The sequence below is a fragment of the Psammomys obesus genome, unplaced genomic scaffold, assembly GCF_907164565.1.
Source record: "Psammomys obesus unplaced genomic scaffold, mPsaObe1.curated_primary_1811, whole genome shotgun sequence".
Taxonomy (NCBI): Eukaryota; Metazoa; Chordata; class Mammalia; order Rodentia; family Muridae; genus Psammomys; species Psammomys obesus.
The window spans coordinates 2,799,977-2,824,586 of NW_026596443.1; the positions used below are offsets into that span (position 1 = coordinate 2,799,977).

General features: G+C 38.6%; 1 protein-coding gene across 1 annotated transcript in view; it reads left to right on the forward strand.

Moving 5' to 3' along the window:
• The window catches only part of Kdm5b (lysine demethylase 5B), a 73,038-nt gene that overhangs the window by 18,712 nt on the left and 29,716 nt on the right, over positions 1-24,610 (forward strand). Inside the window, exons 2-9 of the mRNA XM_055598075.1 lie at positions 5,229-5,306; positions 8,155-8,277; positions 8,982-9,152; positions 15,141-15,275; positions 17,291-17,387; positions 18,966-19,075; positions 21,718-21,876; positions 23,836-23,955. Coding sequence (XP_055454050.1) covers positions 5,229-5,306; positions 8,155-8,277; positions 8,982-9,152; positions 15,141-15,275; positions 17,291-17,387; positions 18,966-19,075; positions 21,718-21,876; positions 23,836-23,955 — 993 coding nt within the window. The remainder of the gene's footprint in view (positions 1-5,228; positions 5,307-8,154; positions 8,278-8,981; positions 9,153-15,140; positions 15,276-17,290; positions 17,388-18,965; positions 19,076-21,717; positions 21,877-23,835; positions 23,956-24,610) is intronic.

Genomic DNA, 24,610 nt, shown 5'->3' on the forward strand with positions numbered 1-24,610 from the left:
AACTGCATAGTGAGGTTGCTTAGAAAACAAACAGCCAACCAAAACAAAACAACACAAAACCCATAAAACTTCTTAGAACATTTTAATTATGACTACTTACTTTTTGTTTTTGTTTTTCAAGACAGGGTTTCTCTGTATAATAGAGCCCTGGCTGTACTGAAACCAGACAGGTTTCTGAAGACCAGGCTGGCCTCGAACTCACAGAGATGCGCCTGCCTCTGTCTCTTGAGTGCTGGGGTATAAGGTGTCCGCCACTATTTTTATTTATGACTATTGTGTTTAAGTTAAGAGGACAACTTTTGGAGTCAGGTTTTGGATTTTTGTTTTGTTTTGCTTTTTGAAGGTTAAAAAGAATATGTGTGTGTGGGTCAGTGCCAGAAGAGGCTCCCCTGGAACTGGAGTAACAGGTGGTTGTGAGCCGCCGTGTGGGTAGTAGGAATTGAAAGAGTAGCAAATGCAAACACTTAGTGTTCTGTCGTTCTCCCATGGATTCTAGGGCTTGAATTCAGGTTATCAGGTTTGTGCCATCAGCACTTTCACTAGCCGAGCCATCTTGCCAGCCTGTGACTTATTTATAGCTCTGGTTGTCTTGGAACCATGTGGACCATCATGGCCTTGAACTCACAGAAGTCTAGCTGCCTCTGTCTCCCAAGTTTTGGTATTCAAGGCTTGTGCCACCACACTAGGGCAATTTTTTTATTTGCAATTTTTTTTTATTGGAATATAGCTTTGCCGTTGACACTGAAAGCTTCAACATGGAAAGATTTTTACCACCTCTCTCTCTCTCCAAAAGAAAAAAACCTTTGAAGTGACTTCTATTAAAAAAATAGTCCCAAACAATTTTTTATTCCTCTTGTAGTTCTCTTGGCAATTTAATGTTTTCCTTTTGATATGCCTTCTTTAGAATTTATTTTATTTGAATCTGCAGACTTTGCAAGCATAAATTATGCATATGAAACAATTTTTTAAAAAGAGTTTTATTTATTATATGCATTTGTGTGTGTGTGTAGGTGTACCTTGTACTGATGGTGGAGGTCGGAGGATAATTTTAGAGTCAATGCTGTCTTTCTACGGAATCCAGGGACTAAACTCAGTTAATCAAGGCTTGTGTGACAAATAATGCTTTTACCTAATCAGCTATCTCTGGTCCACATAAAAAAAAAACCTTTATATGTCATTTAATTATATATTTATGTAGGTATGTATGTATTTATTTTTTGGTTCTTAGTTTTTTGAGACAGGGTTTCTCTGTGTAGACTTGGCTGTCCTGGACTCACTGTGTAGACCAGGTTGGCCTTGAACTCACAGGGATTTGTCTGCCTCTGCCTCTGAGCGCTGGGATTATGGAGTGTGCCAGCCAGTCTATGGACTTTTATGGTTTTGAGAACATAACCTCCCCTCCTCCTCAACATTTTGTGTAACAGAGGCTGGCCTCACACTGTCCTCATTGTCCTACCTCTTTTCTGTGTGCTACTGCAGTGCACTGCATGCCTGGCAGTAACATGACATTTCTAGGTCTTTATGTTTTAGGATATAAAGGTATAAAAACAGACCAGTCAGGGAATGACTTGTCTTTAAATCTCTGTATAAAAGTTTCAGACCACAAGGGCAGTGTCAGCAGATAAAGGCACTTGTTGCCAAGTCTGAGGACTTGAGACTCTTGGGACCCACATGGTGGAAGGAGGGAAGTGACTATCTAAAATTGTCTTCTGATACACACACACACACACACACACACACACACACACACACACCACTCACACTGTAAAAAAAAAAAAAGACTAAATATTTTATCATTTACTTACATTTTTCTAACACCTCTTTATATGTTTTGTACTTAACTTTTAACTGTAATCAGTTCCTTTCTTCCTCCCTCTTCCTTTCTTCCTCTCCCTTTATCCTTTCTTCCATCCCTCCCTCCCTCTCCCTTCCTTCTTCCTTCTTTCCTTCCTTCCAAATGTATGGGTTTTCCCCTCTCACTACTTAACTGGTGTTGAACCTAGAACCTCAGGCATGCCAGGCAAGTACTGTACCACTGACCATATGCCCAGCCCTAGTTCCTTTCTGAAAGTCAAAAGCTTTTGGAAAGTATGGAAAGCATGAGCGTGCAAAGCTCTGCACAAGCCTTCCTTATCTTGGCATGAGACATTAAGCAGCAGTGTTCTTTCTTTCCTATGACATCTTGTTCTGTGTAATTTAATACATTAATATCTTCAGATACTGAGTTAAACAAACTTTAATCTCTTTGGTATTGTATGGAGTATTTTCTGTTTTGTTTTTCAGACAGGATCTTGCTGTGTAGTTCAGGCTGGCTTAGAAGTTGTCCATCTTTGTAACGGAGGCCTACTGAGAGTTATTGTTACAGGCAGTCTGGCATACCTGTCTATAGAATGCTTTTTGTCTGTGACAGGGTCTCATCCCAGGCTGGCCTTCAACATAGCTGAAGATGACCTTGAACTTTTGATCTGTTTGTACTTCCCAAGTTCGGGAATTACAGGTGTGCTTGTTTTAATTGTGTCCAGTATATGCTCCTGTGCTGTGTGCTTGCTGCTGCAGGCTTGTCTGGAGACAAGTGGGCACTGGGATGACATCTTGGACCTGCCTTTCCCTGCCCCTCATCACTGGGTTACAAGCGTTGGTCACTGTGCCCAGCTTTTCTGTGGGTTCTGGGGATTTGAACTCAGGTTCTCATACTTGTACATACAGTAAGGACTTTATGCAGGAGCTACTTCCCAGCTGCTCAGGCCATTTCTGTGTCACGCTGGGGATTGAACTCAGGTCTCTGTGTGTGTGTGTGTGTGTGTGTGTGTGTGTGTGTGCGCGCGCGCGTGCAGATATTAGTGTGTATATATATATATATATAGTGTGACAGTCTTAATTGTCAACTTGATGAAGTCTAGTATCACCTTAGACAGGACTCTAGGCTGTGGGGAGTGGGAGGTTGTCTGCATTAATTGATGTGGAAAGACCTGTCGTCTTTATAAAAGTATAAAGTGGAGAACTGAGCACTAGAATGCATTCATTGATTCGTTTCTCTCTGCTTGCTGATTGGATGTGGTCAAGCTCCTCTGCTTTTACTTCCCTGCAATGATGGACTGTACTCATGAATTGTGAGCTTGAATGAACCTTTTTTCCTAAAGTTGTGTTTGGGGACAGGGTGAGGGGTGTTGGGAGGGAGGGAGTGCCTTCTGCATGTGGAGACCTCTCAGAAAAGGGCTTCCGATATCCCAGTTGGATTTACAGGTGTACAGAGACTTGTAGTTTATGTTGTTGGGGCTGGGATCTAAGTGTTGATCCTCTTGATGCTGCAAGTGCTGTTAACTGCCGAGCCCCACTTGAGTATTTTATCAAATCATCACTTTCCAGCTGAGCCACACCTCCAGCTTTTACTACATTACTACATTGTTGCTATATTAATACATTTACTACATTTCTGAGTATGAAGTTGCATTAAAGACTGTGAATCTCCTTGAATTAACATTCTCATAACTAAAATATTATTTTAAGTATTTTGGTTTGTATTTAAACCAAGTAAGGAAGGAAAATTTCTTTCTCTATCAATAAGAGTCTATTTTATAACATTTGTCTTTATTTGCCATGTTTAAATTCATAATATAAAACTTGTCATTTTAACCATCAAGTGCATGAGTATAAATTAGTGTATGTATGTGTTGTGCATACATAGCCACTGTCTAAGTCTTGCATTATCCCAAACTAACGTCAGTGAAACAGCATTTTTATTTCTTCAGTTTTACTATTATTGTAGATTAGTTTTCCAGTTTCTTCCATATTTAGATAACAATCTATACATAATTTGTTTTTAATGGGGCTACACTCAGCATCTTGCCCGTAATAAGCGAACATTCTACCACCGAGCCACACCCTCCCTTTTTATTTTTGATACTTCTAGAGACTGTGCAATTTTCCTACCTGTTATTTCCTTATCGTAGCAGTTACTCCTTGTAAGAGTCTATAAAGAATAGATACCTGTATTAGTAGACATTAAGAATAGCTTTAAAGATTGTGTTAGGTTTCAGCGCCTTTCTTCTACTGAGGAATTGATCATATATATATAATAACTATATATATATATATATATATATATATATATATATATATATATATATGATCTCTGTATGTTTGTGTATATGTATACACACATGCACACGCACACGTATATCTATCCTTGTAGCCCAGGACTTGAAGTCACCATATGGCTGAAGATGACTTTGAACTTCTGACTGTCTTTTGCCTCCACTTCCTGAGTGCAGTGCAGAGGTTACGGGAGTGTGCTACCACAGGTGTGCTAGGGATCAACCCAGAGCTTCTGGCACGCCATGAAATGAACTGCATTTTTACTTTGAAATGTCTGTGTGTGCATGTACACAGGTGTGTTGTGGTTGTTGTACCTGTGTGGGCAAGTGTGGAGGCCCTATCTAGGTGTCTTCCACCATTCTCTACCTTTAAAGACATCTGTTTGTTCAGTATGTATATGTGGATGTGGCTACATGCAAGCCACCATTTACGTGTGGAAGTCCATGTGTGCTTCTACCATGTGGTATATGAAGATCAGACTTAGATTCTCAGACCTTTACCCACTGCGTCCTCTCACCAGTCACACTCTGCCTTGGTTGAGATGGTCTCTTGCTGAACACGAAGCTCATCAAGTACGCTAGGTGACCCTTACGCCCCCCTTCCTCAGCTGTGGTACATAGTTACATGCCTGTCTTTTTTCTAGGGACCTGAACTGAACTCAGCACCTAGTGCCCACTAAAGCAACTCTCCAACCCTCTTCTCCACTCTCCCTCCTTTCTGAGACACAGAATTTCACCATGTAACCCAGGTTGTGATGAACTTTTGGCAGTCTTTCTTCCTCTGCCTATGGAGTGCATCATAAGTCACACACCTGGCTTTTCTTTTTCCTTCCATTTAAACAACTAGATCAAATATGAAAATTTGACATACGATTTTGTAAAGAGATACTTTAAATTATTTTTACCTAAATCAGTGACTTCAACAGAGGGTGAACTTAGGGCTAGGTCAGGATAGAAGAAGTTTGTGCAAGTATACCAGTATTACATATACTAACTTTCTGGTGGAAAACAGGTTGGAAAACTACCTCACATTTTGTTTGACTGGTAAGAGATAGTTTATAGAATCTTTATTTTTAATTTCAAAATAATTCAAATGTTAAGTAATTATATCTAATAGCTTTTGCTTTCTCCTAGGACTGGCAGCCGCCCTTTGCCTGTGATGTTGATAAACTTCATTTTACCCCACGTATCCAGCGCCTGAATGAACTGGAGGTAATGTTCTGTTTGTTTGTTCTAGTGGGACTCTGAAGATCTGTCTGTCACTAATGTTACAGTCCCAGTGAAACAAAAACATGCCCAGTAATTGATAATCATGGCGCAGTAAGCCGGCAGTCAGGCTCCCGTAGCAAACCAAATTTCATTAACGATTCTGATTTTTGTGCTAATTAATACAAGTTATTTTATCTGTAGATGGTAATCACTGGAATTAATAATAATCGATGGTGGCAGCACATGTGGTTAATCCCAGCACTGGGGAGCTAGAAGCATGTGGACCTCTGAGTTCAAGGCCAGCCTGGTCTACAGAGTGAATTCTAGGACAGCAAGGGCTTACACAGAGAAACTCTGTCTAGAAAAACTTAAAAAAAAAAAAAATTTTTTTTTGAGATTTACTTTTGAGAATAATGTAGTAGAAAAGGTTTTATCCCTAATTTTTTTTTTCTGTTATTTTTGTCTTCCCCCTCCCCCCTCAGAGCTGAGGACCGAACCCAGGGCCTTGCACTTGCTAGGCAAGTGCTCTACCACTGAGCTAAATCCCCAACCCAAACTTAGATTTAATTTTTAAGTTAAAATTTTTTACTTATTTTATGAGTATGGGTGTTTTGCCTGCATGATGTCTGTGCACCATGTGTGTGCCTGGGGCCTATGTGGAAGTCGGAAGAGCATGTCAGATTCCCTAGGACTGGAGCTAGAGATGGTATGAACACTCAACCCTCTTAACCCAGACTTGAGTTAGTAACACACTTTCCCCAAAGAGAGTGGCATAATCACACTTATTTAGGAACAGATAAGAATTTTTTTCCTTATTTAAATTTCTATAGTATAAAAAGTTTTTTTTTTTTTTTTTAAGATTATGTACACCAGAAGAGGGCATCAGATCTCATAGATAGTTGTGAGCCACTATATGGTTGTTGGGAATTGAACTCAGGAGCAGCCAGTGCTCTTGATCTCTGAGCCATCTCTCAGCCTACAGAGGGTTTTTAAAGTTCATTCAGAGGACCCTGGATCATATCCTAACCATTGTAACTCCAGTTCCAGGGAATTTTGATGTCACCTGGCCTTCAGCCATTTGGCATGCATGTCATACACATACATACATGCAAACAAAACATTCATATGCATAACATAAATATTAAAAAATAGTATAAGCTAGAATATACTAAGTTTTTGGTAACAGAGTCTGTCTACATCAGTATTTTACAAATCCCCTTTTTAAGTTTTATTTCATTTTTTCTGGGATGGATCTTGATATATGTAGCCTAGGCTGAAATTTACTATTTACTATGGAGCCTAATGCAGCTTCTAAATGATAACCATCCTCCTGTCTTCACCTTGTAAATGCTGGGATTATAAGTGTGAACCTTCACATCTGGCTTTATGTGCCACTGGTGATTAAATCCAAGGCTTTGTGCATGCTAGGGAGTGCTTTATGAATTGAACTTCATTTCTGTCCCTTTGTATTTTAGCCTATTTTCAAATTTGCAGTTGAACTTCTTAAAGGTAGTAGGAAAGAGTGAGATGTGGTGCATGCCTTTAATCCCAGCACTCAGGAGGTAGAGGCAGGAGTATCTCTAGTTTATATATAACTGTAAGGCCACCCTGATCTAGTGAGTTCCAGGGGAACTGGGCTGTATAGTGAGGTCCTATCTTGGGGCAGAGGGAGGAAAGAAAAATAGTAGGTATGTAATAACTTGCAGCAGCATTGGAGTACCACTGGGAATTATCTGAATATAGATAAAGTTCCCAAACTGTCCCCTTTACACATGATAAGGGTGTGGTATATGTGTGTGTATGTGTGTGTACATATACACATATATAGATAGTATTGATAGTATTAGCTAACATTTACCATTTTTTTGTGATTGTCTTTTTTTTAATTAAATGTCATAATAGTAGTTGGGTGTGGTGCACACACCTTTAATCCCAGTACTTGGATAGGAGAATCTCTGAATTCAAGATCAGCCTGGTCTATAGGACAGCCAGGGTTACACAGAGAAACCTTGGCTTGAAAAACCACAAAAACAAACAAAAGCCATAGTAAGCCATTTCTGATTTTAACCAATACCATTAAATTGTGCTTATAGTATCTCTTAGTTGAAACATTGTTCAGAGCAACTCTATTCTATATACTTTTGCCTATTTCTCTGTTGTATCCACAAAATATTTTGAATGAGAATCTTTTAGTTATTATATTTCTTTCCACAGAATAATAAAATACAGGAATAATAAGCTGTCTATGTAACTGATATTTTCCTTAGATACAGATAGCACCTACTTTAATTTTTTTTTTTTTTTTTTTTTCTGAGACAAGGTTTCTCTGTATGTAGTTTTGACACTCACAGAGATCCACCTGCCTCTGCCTCCCAAGTGCTGGGACTAAAGGCATGCACCACCATTGACTGGCTGCATCTACTTTTTTTTTTTTTTAGTAATTTATTTAATTTTTTTTTTTTACTTAATTTTTTTATGTGCATTAGGGTAAAGGTATCAGATCTGTTACAGACAGTTGTGAGCTGCCATGTGGGTGCTGGGAATTGAACCCAGGTCCTTTGGAAGAGCAGACAGCACTCTTCCTGCATCTACTTTTTAAATACAACTTAGATAAGCAAGCAGAAATTAGTTTTGTACTTAAATACTCTTAAGAATAAAAAGAGCACAAGATAATAATAGCCAGGGGCTTCAAAAAAGCAGAAGTGTATATATGCCAGCAGTGTAAGCCACTCAAGGGGGTGAAATTGTTTATGCATGTGATCAAGCTCAGACTGCACAAAATGGTGAGACCTTTGTGCCACAGGAAAAAACTAAAATAAATGAGGTTAAAATGCATTTCTTTGACATTTAGGCCCAAACACGTGTAAAATTGAATTTCCTGGACCAGATTGCAAAGTATTGGGAGCTACAAGGAAGTACCCTGAAGATTCCACATGTGGAGAGGAAGATCTTAGACTTGTTCCAGCTAAATAAGGCAAGTGTGGGTACAACTATCCTAAAATTCATTTCACTTTTTTGTCATAACTGTAGAAAGATGCTACTTGTTTGAACATAAAATGAGTTTGAGTATCAGCGCTTTATCTGTTTAGTCTGTAAGCCTTATGTTATAGAAGATTTTGTTATAATTTATCTTTCTTCTGAAATTTCTCAATACTGCAAAGGGTCCTTCCTATTTTAGTTTAGTTAAGAAGATCCCGATGGCTCAGGGAAATTAAAAAGCACAGGAGCCGTAATTCAGTTCTAGGCTCCACTTCTTTGTACCAAGCATGTTGAGGTGCCTATTGTCTTTTTTTTTTTTTTTTAATACATAGAGATTTTTAAGGGTAACAAGGTAGGACTTAAGTATGGGGACTTGACTTTAGTAGAGATTTGATTATTAATCTCAGTCTCCTCTGGGGGAGTGAAAGTAGTTTGGAGAGTGGTGAAGTGTTTGTGGACCACACTGTCAAAAGAACTGTTTTAGTTTTTTAGCATAAAATTAACAGTTGGTGGTTTGTTGTTTTATTTTTATTTTTTCATTTGATTTAGGAAGTGAAAAACAAGCCCCAAACAAACAAATAAACCAAACAAAAACAAAAACAAGCCACAAATAGCTGAGAATTTTGTTCTTAGACTCTTACCTAGTTGTGAGGGAAGTCATTTTCTCTAATATTTCTTTCCTTTTTTATGCTATAACAGTTAGTTGCAGAAGAAGGTGGGTTTGCAGTTGTTTGCAAGGATAGAAAATGGACCAAAATTGCCACCAAGATGGGTTTTGCTCCTGGTAAAGCTGTGGGCTCGCATATCAGGGGACATTATGAGCGAATCCTCAATCCATACAATTTATTCCTGTCTGGAGACAGTTTGAGGGTGAGTATTGGAGCTAGTCTTGACTTGTTTTATTTAATTGATTGCTTTGGAGTGATAAGACAGTTTTAACCCTTAAACATTTTTAAATGATTTCTTTGTGAGAAAAAACATTCCAGTACTTTGGTTTGGGAGCAATTGTATATAAAGAAAATGACTTTTTACTGTCAAATATGGCTAAAACCTGTTTTTACTTCACTATAAGAGTTGATTATTGTACGCTATTTAAAGTATGCCTGGATGTCACATAAAAGTGTAAGCTGTGAATTAAAGGACCCACCATTTGCCTACTGAGATTTCCATGGAGGTTGTAAGACAGAACACTTACTAAAGGGAAGAGGGCCCAGTGCTGCAAAACACTTTGTTCTCCCAGAATGTCTCTTTCATTTCAGGCAAAGGCTGTATAACTGTCCCACATGTTTCAGGGCTTTGGTAGAAAGAAGTGTCTTAATCCATTCACATCCTTTGAGATACTCTAAAGACTAGAGCAGTAAGTCCCCGTAACTTGAATTATTTCTGTGCTATGGAGAGGTTGGTAACACTTTCTCAGGCCAAAACAATAAAATTGTTCTCCTCATACTATATAGACCAGTAATGCCTATAATACTAAATCATATATATTTTCATAGCATTTTTGTTTTCTTCTCTTTATCTTTTCTTGAACCTCTCTTTTAGAATAGAAGTGCCAGTTGATAAGCTGATACTTAGAAAGCTTTTTATATCTTGGTATATTTGCATATTGGTGATCAAACTCTGAAGTTCTACCCTATGCTAGGCAATTGCTCTACCACTGACTGTATTACCCAGTCTCCCAAATTGTTTGTGTGTAGTCCTGGCTGTCCTGTAATTTGTCATTTAAGATAGGCTGGCCTTGATAATAGGTGTGTGTTACCCCACTTGGCTTTGTACTTTGAGACAAGGGTCTTGTGTAGCACAGACTGGCCTGAACTGTTGTTGTAACCTAGTGATGACCCGCGTGCTGGGATCCAGTCTGCAGCTCCATTCTCAGTTCTTACGCTGCTGGAGATGCTACCCAGGTTCTTTGTGCATCTGACTTCAGTGCTGTGTCAGTGCACCTATACCCCAAATCTCTCTCCCCCTTTAAGAAAGTGTGTTAATGTTTAGTGAGCCATAGATAATGTAATTCATTTTGTGACGATGTTTTGCTGTCTGAGTTGTTGCTGCAGCAGAATACCTGAGAGAAGCAAGTTAAGCAAGTCTGAGCTTATTGTCCGTCATTGCAGGGAGTCATGGCCTGAGGAGCACAGAGCAGCTGCTCACAGTCTGTCTGCAGTCAAGAAGCAGAGAGAAATAAATGCCCATGCTTATCTTGCTTTTTCTTTCATGGTTCTGGTAGCTGCAGCCCATGGATTGTGCTGCCCACAGTTAGTGTGACTCTTCCCAATCTAGAAGTCTTACAGAAGGTCCAGATAATTGTCTCCTAGGTGGTTTTAAATGTTGTCAAGTTGGCTATTTTAACCATCATAGTATGCATCCTAGGCTGCCCTTGAACATGTGATTCTCCTGCCTCAGCCTCCCAAGTGTTGGGATTATAGTTGTGGACCTCATATTAGACTTTGGTCTCTGTTTTATAGTTATACTTTCAAAGCATTTAGTTGCTCGTATTGATTTTTCTCTTTTTGAAATATTCTGTGTGGACTTTTTTGTAAGTAAGGGAAGCAAAGATCTTGCCTAATTTATGAGTTATAGCCTTTTAGAATTTTGCCTAGAGAGCCAGTGTAGTAAAAAAAAAACCACTTGGAAGCTATGTTTGTGACAGCAGAAGTTGAAGCAAGGGAACACTGGATTTTTATGAAAGCCCAGGCTGGTGTGGTAAGATCCCTTCTCGAGCAAACAAAGGGTAAGGGTTTAAAAATATATTTCTTAAACACTACATCTATAACTCAGCTATTTGTTGAGACCTACTAATACTAACATATTCTAGTCACTGATGCATTTTCCTTGTAGAAAGTTTTAAAAAGGCCTGAGGTTGCTCAGTTGGTAGAATGTCTGTCTGATGTGCACAGGGCCCTGGGTTTAATCCCTAGCACTGCATAAACTGGTCATCATGGCATATTCCTGTAATTCCAGCGCTCAGAAGGTGGGGGCAAGAGGATCAGAAAATCAGGGTTATTGTTGGGTACACAGTGAATTCAAGGCCAATCTGGGCTACATGGACTGGCAAACAACACAGCAACAAAAAAACAACAAACAAACAAACAAAAAAAGAAAGATAAAAGAAAGGAAACAGTTGAACCGTACACTGGTGTAATGGAACGAAGGCATACTCTTGCATCACCATGTTTTCTGGCTGCCCTGTAGGAGGGTGCTGTCTCTGTGGGACGAGATTCTAGATCCTACTTTTTAAGAAGAGGCTGAGGTCCATGTTAATTATAAAACCAATGTGTTAGGTTTCTGGTTTGAAATATTTGGAACAAAAGATAAAACTCTATATATCCTAGAAAGTTGCTAAGCTTGGCTTTGCCTAGTGTGTCTAAAGCCCTTATAGAGTGGTGAATATCTGATGGAACCACAAAGACTAGTAGGAAATAGTGTGTAAAAGTATGTATAAACTGATTTTTTTTGTTGTTGTTGTTAATTAATGGTATAGCCAAGGTGGCCTTGAACCTTCTGATCCTTCTTCCCCCAGCTCCTGAGTACTGGGATTATAGATGTGTACCAGCACATCCAGGGCTGGTACATCCTACATAAGCACTCTGCCAACTGAGCTACATCCTCAGCCCCACCCCACTCCTGTTTTTCTAAAAAATGATTTATAGAAAAGTATATTGAGCCACATCCCTAGTTAATAGTACATTCCGTGTATCCCATGCCAGGTGTAAATGATGCGGCATACCCCAGACGTACTTTAGATAATTGCATTTTGGAACCTACTTTTACACGTGTGTTTCTCATGGGGCTGGGGGCGTCAGTGGCTAAGAGCACTTGCTGCTCTTGCAGACTACCTTGGTTTGTATCCTAACACTCACATGGTGGCTCACAACCAACTGCAAGTGCCAGTTTCAGGGAGTCTGATGCCTTCCTGATTCCTTAGCCATTAGACATGTACACAGTATACATGCATACATGCAGGCAAAATGCATACAACACATAAAAAATCTTTAAAAAATGCTTCTCATGGTATTGTCCTTATGAAGTGTATACATGAGAAATTCATGTTAACTTCAGTAATTCTTGTGTGTGCTTTGGCATTAAATATCATCTTTCTGTTAGCTTAGGATCAAACTAAAATTCAAAACAAAACAAAAACAAAGTAGGAGACATTTCTGATCAGAACTGTATCATTTTCTTGTCACTGTGATTGAAGAATTAACAGTAAGCAAATTAAGGGAGGAAGGACTTATTTGGGCCCACAGTGTGTGTATGTCAGTGTATCCTGTCAGGGAATGGGTGCATGGTGGAGTTATGGCGATGGGATGGTGGCTGGGACTCTTCATGCATGTTGGAGCAGGAAGCAGAGGGCGTAGATCATGAGACCAGGCTTAGAATTCATGTGCTTCACTCCTGATGATCAGCATCTTCTCTAAGTAGGCCCCAACTACTGAAGGCTATGCAACTTCCCAAAACAGTGCTATCAGTGGGGGACCAATATTACAAATGTAGGAACCGGGGACATTTTTACATCTGTTACTACCTGAGCCAGTTCTCACTATGAAGGATTGGCTGGCCCGGAACCTGGTTGGCCTATAGAGATCCACCTGCCTCTGACTCCCAATTGCTAGGATTAAAGGTGTGCATCACCATGTCTTGTAAGAACCAAGTGGTTTTCTGTGGAGTGCCTATTAATATTTGTCATTAAAAAATTAGATTTTGCAGGGAGATAATGAAATGAATGGGAATTCTAGAAGGAAAGGGAGGGTACTTTATAGTAAGATGACCTATTTTCAATTTAGAATAATTTGATTATAGCACGGCTAGTCATGTTAGAATCTACAGGATTATAAAGTCTTAAAAAAAAAAAAATGAGTGCATTCGTGAGGTAATTCATTTTGCTTTGTATGTTTTAACCCAGTATCTTCTTGCTTCAGCTTTCTGATTGCTGGCATTACAGATGTGCACTACCATGCCTGGCTTGCCATGGTTTTTTTAAAACCTGAGCAGATTAGCACTTGAATAAATCTAAATTAAAATAATCTTTCTTTCAATTTAAGGACCAAACAAAACAAAAAACTGAAAGCAAAAGGAAATGACATGAAAAAAAATTAAGGTATAAAAAGTTAGACATAGAAACCTGTGTGGATCCCTTTTCCCCTGTTGGGGCTCCCTTGTCTTTCCTCAGTGAGAGAAGATGGGATTAGTCCTGCTGTGGCTTAGTGCTGCTAAGTGCTTAGTGGCTTGAGGTGCCAAGTTGTGCTGGTACCCAATAGGGCCTCTCCTTCTCTGAGAAGGAGAGGAAGAAATGGAGGGTAGGAGGACTTGAGGGAGGGGCCTGGGATTGGGCTGTAAAATGATTAAAGAAAAGAAAAAAGAAAAAAACAATAATCAATATACAAAGCACTATGAAGGACCTAGGTTGGTACAGGTGAATCCTATGGAGGAACAGAGGGTCCTGATGGACAGTTTTGTTCTGGAGACAAGCACACACATACAAACACACACACACAAACACACCCCAGATTATTTTAAGAGTGTATCGTCTGATAGATCAAACACATGCCAGTAAGAAGTGGATGACACTGTACCAAAATAAATATATGGACAGCACAAATTATGATCTATGGATTAATAAATTAAAAGTGTAAAGAACGATGCAAAGTTGGAATTCAAGAAGTGGAAGGACAGGGATGGGGTAGATATAGGAAAAGGTAGGAGGAAATGAGGATGAATGCAATAAAAATACTTTGAATGAAATTCCTAAAGCATTACTAAAACTACTTATTTAAAAATCTTATCTTTTTAAAATTATTTTTTCTTCACAATTTATTCATTATGTATTCCAATTGAAACTCCCTCTTTCAAATTTTCCCAGTCCCTCCCTCCCTCCCTCTTCTCCTCTAGTCCAGTGAAAGGGGGAGTTCTCCACCATTGCCATCTGCCCATAGCTTGTTAAGTCTCATCAGGACTGCTTGTGGCGGGCAAGGCTGCATCACCACAGGCGAGTGATCAAAGAGCATTGAACCTTGAGTTCATGATAGAGGCATTCCCTGCTCCCCTCACTTGGAGATCTATATGGAGACTGAGCTGCCAATTGGCCACATCTGAGCAGGGGGTCAAGGTCCTCAGGTAGTGCATCAGTCTCTGCAGGCCCCTGGCCCTAGATCTTTTAGATTTGTTGGTCTCCTTGTGGGGCTCCTGTCCCTTCCATGTCCCTGTATCCCTACCCCTCTCTTCTTCCATTAGACTCCCTTGCATTCTGCCCGAAGGTTGGCCTTGAGTCTCAGCATCTGCTTTGAATCCCTTGTTGTGTTCAGAGGACCCTCTATATAGTAGGCTCCCATTCTGTTTCTTCTCTTCTGCCGCTTCTGGTGTCTATCCTGTTTGCTATTCTGAATGAGATTTAAGCATCCTCCCTAGGGGCTTCCTTAGTGTTTTAACTTCTTTAGGTCTGTAAATGGCAATCCTGTATTACACAGCTAATATCTACTAAGTTCAATAAGGACGTTTGCTCAGCTATGTTCATAGCAGCTTTATTTATAATAGCCAGAATCTGGAATGTCTCTCAACGGAGGAATGGATACAGAAATTATGGTACATCTACACAATGGAATACTATTCAGCTATTTAAAACAAGGAAATCATGAAATTTGCAGGCAAATGGATGGAACTAGAGAAAATCATCTTGAGTTAAAAATCTTTTCTTTAAAAAAGGATTAATTTTAATTTTTATAGAAAAAAGACATAAACCTTGTTTATGATTGATATTTTTAGATTTGATTTTGTATTTATTTAGATTTATTAAAAGTAGATGTTTTGTTAACTATATAAATAAAAGGAAAGGAAAATTCACTGGCACAACTGTTTGCTTTTTAGTGTCTTCAGAAGCCTAACCTGACCTCAGACACAAAGGATAAGGAGTACAAACCCCATGACATTCCCCAGAGGCAGTCTGTGCAGCCCTCAGAAACTTGTCCTCCTGCCCGCCGGGCAAAACGCATGAGAGCAGAGGCAAGTATTCCATGGGATGGGCTAGAATTTCTTGAGTTTAGTGCTAGTGGCTGTTCATCACTGACTTTCTCTTGTATGTAAGTCCTTTGTAGTTTTGAGTTTTGGTACGGTCATAAAGGGATGCTTCATACAATTGAACCTTTAGTCAGTGATGGGGATGGTGTTGTTCACAAAGGGTTTTTAACGGTCAAAACTGAAAAACAGTTGGCATTCTTGTGCTCCTGGACCCTCAAGTTAAGATGATATTGATTGGAGATTAAAGGGTGGAGTGTGTGAAGACAGGGCCTTTGTTCAGAGTAAGTATGGAACTGGGAATATGTGTTCCCTAAGAAGAGGGAAGCGCAAGGAGGTACAGAGGAAGTGCTAATACTAAGGAAGCTGGAGGGGAATGTGGGTTGAAAGGCTGCTGAGATGCCTTGCTTTAGGATTTTTTTTCTTTTTCTGTTTAGAAAGGAAAATTATTCTACTTGCTTTGTTCCCTTAGCGTGGAATGAACACTTTGGATTTATGTCTAGCTCCTGATAAGATATAAGTTTTAGGAAACAACTTAATGCTGAGGAGCCTCAGGACAGTATCACACTTCTGAGTCAGTCCTTGGCTTTTTAGTAATCATTGACAAATAATTGATTTTTACATATGTAGAATTTAGAGACTCCATATTCTCAATGAAGGAAACTAGTCAGAAAATCATAGACAGGTTTAAAGCTCATTAATCTAAAGTAAATATTTATTTTTGAGCATTTTCTTTAGGACTTTTGTGATAGGGTTACACTGTATAGCCAAAGCTATCCTTGAACTTCCTGTGATGCTCTTTCCTCAACTTTCATTTGCTGGAACATAGATAGGTATGTCCCACCATACTTGGACCCTTTAAATGTAAGATGTGCCAGGTGCTCTAGATACCTGAGTCTGCCTTGATGATACAAAAATGTAATGATAATGCTCACAAACAATTCTTTTGCCTGTGAACATGTGGAAATTGATCACTAGTTACACTAACACTTCAGTGTTATAGACCACAAAGTGGTTTATTTGTTTTACCAATGAATAGCATTCTAAGAAGCAGTAGAACTGAGCTTAACTTATATGTCCTTAATGAGAATGTAGCTGTTTTATAGTTTATGTTAGAGATAAAACTTACTCTTTTGAGATTTTTATAGTTCTATTTTTATTTATTTTGCTTTAACATATATTTGTGCCATGTGAGTACAGTACCCATGGAGGCCAGATCCCCTGGGACTGGAGTTAAACATAGTTTTTAGCTGTCATGTGGTTGTTAGGAATAAAACCCAGGTCCTAGAGGTATAAATTATAATAATAGTGATTAAACTGATGATGTTAAGAGAGGTGTCTTGCAGGGGACCTAAGTTTCATTCCTAGCACCTACATCAGGCAGCTCACAACCCTCCTGCATCTCTGTCTCCGGGGAATCTGTGCTCTCTTCTGGTCTGTGAGGGGACCTACACACACATGGGCATGTGGATACTCTGCCACACAAACAAATAAAAATAAAATAGTCATTAAAAAAAAAGTTAGGCATGGCAGTGCATGCTTTTCATCCCAGCACTTAGGAGGCAGAGGCAAGCAGATATCTGTGAGTTTGAGGCCTGCCTGGTCTACATACCAAGGTATAGGCTAAGTTTCCACAAATACTGGTAGTCCTAGACCTTTGAAGAGATTGACTAACTTTTAGAAGTTAATTAAATTGTGATTTTTTTTTTCATTAATTTGAAATTGTGATATTTTTATAGTTGTTTTGGATTTAGTAATTAAAGCAAAGTTTCTAGCAGAAAATAGGCCTTGTGTCCATTTTGAGTAGTAATATGGCTCATAATTAGATCCCAATTTTTCTGTTTTTTTTTTTTTTTTGTTTCAAACATATATTATTGGAGAATAATCTACTTTCTGTGTAAAAGTAACTTAAAAATGTGATCTAAGAAAAGAACAAAAGTGTCTTTTGAATTACTAAGTAATAACAAATAGAAGAAAATATTCAATATATGACAATTTTTTAGGCTATGAATATTAAAATAGAACCAGAAGAGGTAACAGAAGCCAGAACTCATAATCTGAGACGCCGAATGGGTTGTCCAACTCCAAAATATGAAAACGGTAAGAAAGTTTATCCATGAATGAGAACAAGTAAAAAGTGACGATAGCTATTAGTAGTCCGTGGTCACATGACTTGGTTTAAGAAATAAAATCTTAATTTCTTAATATATTGTCTGTATTCTCACAATTATCAGGCAGAAGCCTAAAAATAGAAAGATATGCATATTTGGAACATAGGTGAATTTCAAAGTTTGCATCAAGCTGTTGATTTGACATTTAGTTCAGTAAATCCACTTAAAAGATGATTTGAAAAGTATGGGTTCCCTTTTATTTCAGGTAGGACAGAGGCATTATCTAGTCTAGAAGTTGAGTTGATAATGCTTGCTTGTGTTGTTTTTCCTGCTATCCCTCCCCATTCTTTCTTCTTCTCTCCTACTCCCTCCCTCCTTCCCTCCCTCCCTCCCCTTTTTAAAGATAGGTCTCACTGTGTATTCTTGCCTGGCCTCAAACTCTTGCCATGATTCTTCCTGCTTCTGGCTCTCAAGTGCTAGCATTATGGACATGTGCCAGCACACCTGGCTAGAAGTACTGTAGTTCACATAGGATAAGTGCTCTGTGCTATGTACACATGGGCATATACGAAGACAGTGTTAAATGAGCTCTTCACAGACACTAATATGTTAGTGAAAAGAACACAGTGGTGTGGGAAGTAAACAGCTGTGGATCTGAGTCCTGTCTCAACCACTAACTAGTTAGTTCTGTGACTAGAGATACTTCTTTCCTTCTTGGAGGTTCATGTTCTTTCAGATGAGTTTGTGTGAATGAAGTTGTGTGAATATCATATCAATAATATGATATTCATAATATGAATATCATATTATTCACATGATAATTCAATAACTGATAACTCAGTTTAGTCAAAAATACCAGCTTTTGGAAATGGAAAATTATCTTAGATTATAGAAAGGCAATGGTAGAGACCCAGTTGGTGAGTTGTTCATATCCTTGTGGCAAGAGGACCATGTCTTGTTGTTATTTATTTTTCTTGGGACATGGTTTCACTATGTAGCTCTGACTGTCCTGGAACTCATAGAGACCTTCTTTCTCTGCCTCCTGAGATTGGAATTTAAAGGTATGTTCTACCATGTCTTATTCTTTCTTGTTTTTTTTTTTTTTTTTTTTTTTTTTTTTGAGATAGTAAGGCTCTCCTTATGTAGTGTTGGCCCTCCTGAAACTCACTCTGTAGAACAGGCTGGCCTGGAACTCCTAGAGATCCATCTGCCTCTGCCTCCCAAATGCTGAGATTAAAGGTGTGTGCCACCATTGCCTGCTGACATGTCTTACTCTTAACAAAAGAATATTTTAGCTCCTGTTTTGAAGACATACACATTTAATCAGCATATTCATAACAGTACTCATGCTGAAATTTAATTGAAGTCAGTTGGTATTTTATCAATCAGTATTGAGGTCTTGTGTGTAATAACACCTAATACTAGGTGTTATTAAAATGAAAACAGACATGAAATTGCATTTGTGTATAGTTTAAGCTTGGAGAGGAGGAAGAGGATGAGGTGAGAAAGGAAGCAGAGATAAGCATAGTACATATAGAAAGAACTAACTTTGGATTGCCTTTTGCAGAGAAAGAAATGAAAAGTAACATCAAGCAAGAACCCACTGAGAAGAAAGACTGTGTTTTAGAGAGTGAGAAGGAAAAGCCCAAGAGTCGGTCTAAAAAAACCACTAATGCTGTGAGTTGACACTTCCCTTTCTCCTTTACCCCCGTTTTCTTTTCCTCCTTCAATTACTTATTTTCTATATATATATATATTTTTTTTTTCTATATATATATTTTCTATATATGTTTTTTCTTTTTGAAACAGGATCTCTCCATATTCAAGGTGGCTTTGGATTTGATTCCTAATTCTGTCCCAGCCTCCTGAGTAGCGGGAGCTGTAGAATTCCACCCTTGTTCCCTCTCTCCTTCTTTCTCTCATGCACATTCTAGGCATGAACTCCACTAAGCTACGGCTCTGGGGAGTCAGCAGCATATCTGTTCTGGACCTCAGGCCTTGTGCATACTACACAATATTCCACCCCTGAGTTCATCCCTAACCATCTTTTCCCTAGCCTCCCTTTGAGAATGCCTTTACCTTAAGCATATACTTATATGCATTACTTAGTATTGGTTAACTTAGGACCAACAAAGGAAAGATATTTCAGTGTTTGTTTAATCAGTAGGGAAATACCTGGTTCTAGTAAGCACTATCAGTGATTTTTCTGTTTGTAACTAGGCGCATTGAGCTGTTGTTAGTCTGCCTGCAGATGAGACTGAAGGGTAGATCAAAAGTCACATTGACGTTTTGTACCTCTTCAGCTAGCCAGGGGAAAAAAGGAATGAGAAAGAAGAAAGGAGTTGGGCACTCAGAGGCAGGGCCTTTGTAGTCCGTGACACCTGGGGTGTGGACTGTTCTATTGGAGTACTTGTTTAAAGTGATGCTTGTGCTGCCTGTGTTCAAGCCTGTAATCCTGTTCCTCAGGAGGCTGACGTAGGAGGGTTGCTGAGAGTTCAAACTCCAGCATGAGTTAAAAATGAGCTTGTCTCAGAAAGCCAAAAACAAACAAATTTCCCTCTTGTAATATTAGAAAGTATCAGATTGACCTCCCATGCCTTAACTACTAGATTCTGACAGAAGTGTTTTAAATTAGAGATTCATTTCTCAGCTCTCCTTTTCCACCATACATATAAGAAAATACAATAAGAAACTAACAGATTTTTTTTCCTTTAAATATGAGCAGATTTAACCAATGAGACTTTCTGTTAGTTGACGTCTCAGCTTCCTGTTAGCGGGTTTATGTACTAGATGGAAGAGGGGATAGCACCGCCATAAGGTAGAATCACAGATTCATAGCGTAACTAACAGTCTTTCACAGTTCTACAGGATGTAAACGCCAGGCATTGGCAGGGTTGGTGTCTTCTGAGGGCACTCCCTGTAGCCTACTGATTGGATGTGTGTGTGACAGTTCAACCCATTTGTAACTAAATCACTGTTTTATCATTTTTCTCTCTCTCCTATGGGTTGTATGGGGAGGAAACAGGCCTGGTTCTTGGACTTAGGACCCCCTCCTTTGCCTTCCAAGTACTGGAATTACAGGTTTGTGTCACCACCAGCAGGGCCACTCCTCTCAACTCTAGAATTGAATTCAGAGTTGGTAGGATTTTGTTTTTTGGTTGGTTGGTTGGTTTTTGAGTCAGGGATTCTCTTTGTAGCCCTGGCTGTCATGGATCTGTCTTGCAGTCTGTAGACCACACTGTCCTCAAATTCAAGAGATAACACCTGTCTCTGTTGCTCTGTCTTCTGTAATGAGGTCTCTGGAACCCAGGCTAGCATTGAAATCCTAATCTGCCATTGCTTCCCAGTGCCATGATTACAGGCACCTGCGCTACACTTGGCTCCAGAATATTTGTCTAATGTACTTGTTTGGCTGATATTTTATTATCTGTGAGGATTATCTTAAACTTAATAAAGTGACTATACAAAAGAATTAAAACATATAAGTGATAGAGCTTGGAGATCACAGTTCATAATCTGCAGTACATGTTATTGTCAAATAGTCCTTATAGAAGATGCAGAATATTTGTGTGTGTGTGTGTTTTCAGGGCAGTTTCTCTTTGTAGCCCTAGCTATCCTGGAACTTTGCTTTGTAGATCAGGCAGGCTTTGAACTCTGAGATCACCTCTCTCTGTTTCCTGAGTGCTGGGATTTAAGGTGTTGAGTACTTATAAATTCCTACAAAGAGCATACATTGTTTTACAATGAATTTGTTGGTAAACAAATTAATAAAATGTAGTTAGCCGGGCACCGTGGCGCACGCCTGTGATCCCAGCACTCTGGGAGGCACAGTCCGGATCACTGTGACTGATCCTGGCTTAGAAGGTGTAGAATTTTTCTTTAAACTACGTATGGGCTGCAGAGATGGGTCATTAAGTAAAGACACTTTATGCCAACCTTGATGGTCAGACTTCAGTTTCTGGAACTCGTGGTAGAAGGAGAAACTTCTGACTATTAACTGGTGGACTGTAGTATGATGCACACACACATTCACAAAAGTGTGTAATTTAAAAGATATATATTTTCTTTTTGTTAGAATATTTGCTTACTTTGAGCAGCTTCATGAAAACCAGGTGCGGTGCTGTCTTCCAGTCATCCCAGCACTTAAAGGTAGAGTCAGGATCAGAAATTCAAGGTCATCCTCAACTTAGCAATTAAGAGGCCACTTGAGTTACTTGGAGACCTTGTCAGAACAAGAGAAAACAAAAGGAAAAGAGACGCTCACAAAATGAAATAATAGCTCACACATAATTTGTTTTTTGTGTATTTGCATTCTGTAGGTGGACCTGTATGTGTGCCTCTTATGTGGCAGTGGCAACGATGAGGACCGGCTTCTCCTGTGTGATGGCTGTGATGACAGTTACCATACTTTCTGCTTGATTCCCCCTCTCCATGATGTTCCCAAGGGAGACTGGCGGTGTCCAAAGTGTTTGGCTCAAGTAAGGATTAATGACTGAGAAAAAGTACTTTGGGAACATTTTTTTTTCCTGTGGTTTTTAGATTTAACGATAATAATAAAGTTCATGAAAATGAGGCTTGGAAGTGAATAGGAAAGAGGAGGTCTTACAAAGTATATATGTTGCTCAGAGACAGAATTTTTAAAAATACTTATTTAGGTCCTTTTGAGACAGGGTTTCTTTGGACTGTCCTGGATTAACTATAGATCAGGCTGGCCTTGAACTCACAGTGATCCCGCATGCCTCTGCCTCCCTGAGTGCTGAGATCACAGGCCTGCGCCACCGCCACCGTGCCTGACTAAAAGTTTTTTTAGGTAACTATATTTTATTAATTTGTTCACCAACAAACTCATTGTAAAACAATGTATGCTCTTTGTAGGAATTTATAAACATTCAATAACATAAATGGTTTCATAAGGCATGCTAAACATTTATCATTTCTTAGTGTGCATTTATTTTTCTTTTCTTGCTCCCAGTGTTTTTATGTTTGTTGTATGTTTGTGTGTGTGTGTCCGTGTTCAGTTGAGGGATGTTTGAATGTTCATCTGTGACAGGGTCTCTGTTGATCCTGAAGCACACTAATTTGCTTATAGCCGACTGGGCAAGGTACATCAGGTATCTCCCTGTCTTGGCTACCCCTGTTGATCAAGCACTTGGGCCCTGGCTTTTATCTGAGCTCTCAAGATACAAACTCAGGTCTTCATGCCTATGTGGCAGGAACCTTATAGACTGAGTTACCTTCTTAGTTCCAGACATATTTTTTTTTTCTGTTTTAAATGAATGGAACTATATTAGACAATTAAATTTACTTTTATCCTAAATATTTTTAGTGTAATGTATGTAGTGCTGTTTTTTTTTAAGATTTATTTATTTACCCACTCATTTATTTCTTTATTCATTCATTCATTCATTCATTTACTTACTTATTTATTTATTTATTTTACTTACTTATTTACTTACTTACTTATTTATTCATCTATTTATTTATTTATTTATTTATCTACCTACTTATTTATTTATTTATTTATTTATTTATTTATTTATTTATTTATTTATTTATTTATTGTGTATGCATTGTTTTGCCTGGATGTGTGCTGGTGCACCAGCAGAGGGCACCAGATCTCCTAGATGGTTGTGAGCCACCACGTGGTTGCTGGGAATTGAACTCAGGACCTCTGGAAAAGCAGACAGCGCTCTTAACCCCTGAGCCATCTCTCCAGCCCTAGTGCTAATATTTTAATAAAATGTAACAGAATTTGTTGTTATCCCATAAGAAAGTGCTCCATCATTGGAATATTACATTTTGTGTTAGAATTAGGTAATAACACTAAATACATTTTTTCTATATAGCAACAGTGTAACATGAGGTGGCCCCACATGGCATGTCATTAGGCATGGAATTGGGAAAGGGTCCAGCGTATTAGATAAATATTAATATTTAATACCTGGATAGAGATGACCTTGTAAGTGGGCCTGGATATTCAAATCTATTTGACTCTTACATAAGAGTTTCATAATCCTCTGGAGCCTCTTAGTGTTTTTTTTGTTTTGTTTTGATTTGATAGCATTATTTATTTTTTTTCCATGTAGTTATTAATTTCTATTTTGATATATTCTAAGTTGATTTTATAGTTTAAACTCTTGAACATTATTCCTCTAATTTTCAGTATTGAAGACATTTGATCCTGAAAGCAAATGAAAGTTAAATAATTGTGATTGTTAAAACAGTTTATTTGCTCAGTACCAAATAAAAGTTATTTTCTTTACTCACTGAAACTATCTCATTATTTGAACACACTGATTTTTCCTAACGTAGACCTAATAGAATGAAAAAAGTCTTAAATCTTAGAAAAATTATATTTGTGACTCTTGGGAAGATACACTTGTTGTTTTCAAATGTCATTTAGAACACAAAAAAAATTTTTTTTTTTTCTCACACAGGAATGTAGTAAGCCACAAGAAGCGTTTGGCTTTGAACAAGCAGCAAGGGACTATACTCTCCGTACATTTGGGGAAATGGCAGATGCATTCAAATCTGATTACTTCAACATGCCAGTCCATGTATGTAGATTTATACTAATTTGATTTAGAATTGAATTTTTTTTACTAATTAATTAGTTTATTTGCTTTTGTGTGCTCAGGCAACATTGTATATGTAGAAATCAAAAACAGCTTGTGGAAGCCAGTTCTTTGCTACTATGTTGTTCTAGGAATTGAACTCAATCTTCAGGCTTGGTAGCATGTGCCTTTAGCCACTAAGACAGTTCTCACCAGCTGTGATGTTACTTTTCTGAGATTGGACCTCCATTATGTAGTCCCTCTTATCCTGCCATTCACTTTGTAAATCAAGCTAGTCTACATGCAATTCTCTGAGATCCACATGCCTCTGTCTCCCAAATGATGGGATAAAGGGGCACCACCACCCACGCCTGGCTAATTAATTACACATTTTTTGTTGTTTTTGCTTTGAGTGAGTTAGCTGATGATGAAAAAAGTTAAGATGGATAGTATAAGGCTGGAGAGATGGTCCAGTGGTTAAGAGCACTGTCTGCTTTTCCAGAGGTCCTGAGTTCAATTTCCAGCAACCACATGGTGGCTCACAACCATCTATACTGAGATATGATGTCTTCTTCTGGTCTGCAGGTGTACATGCATATAGAGCGCTCATATACATACATACATACATACATACATACATACATACATACATACATAC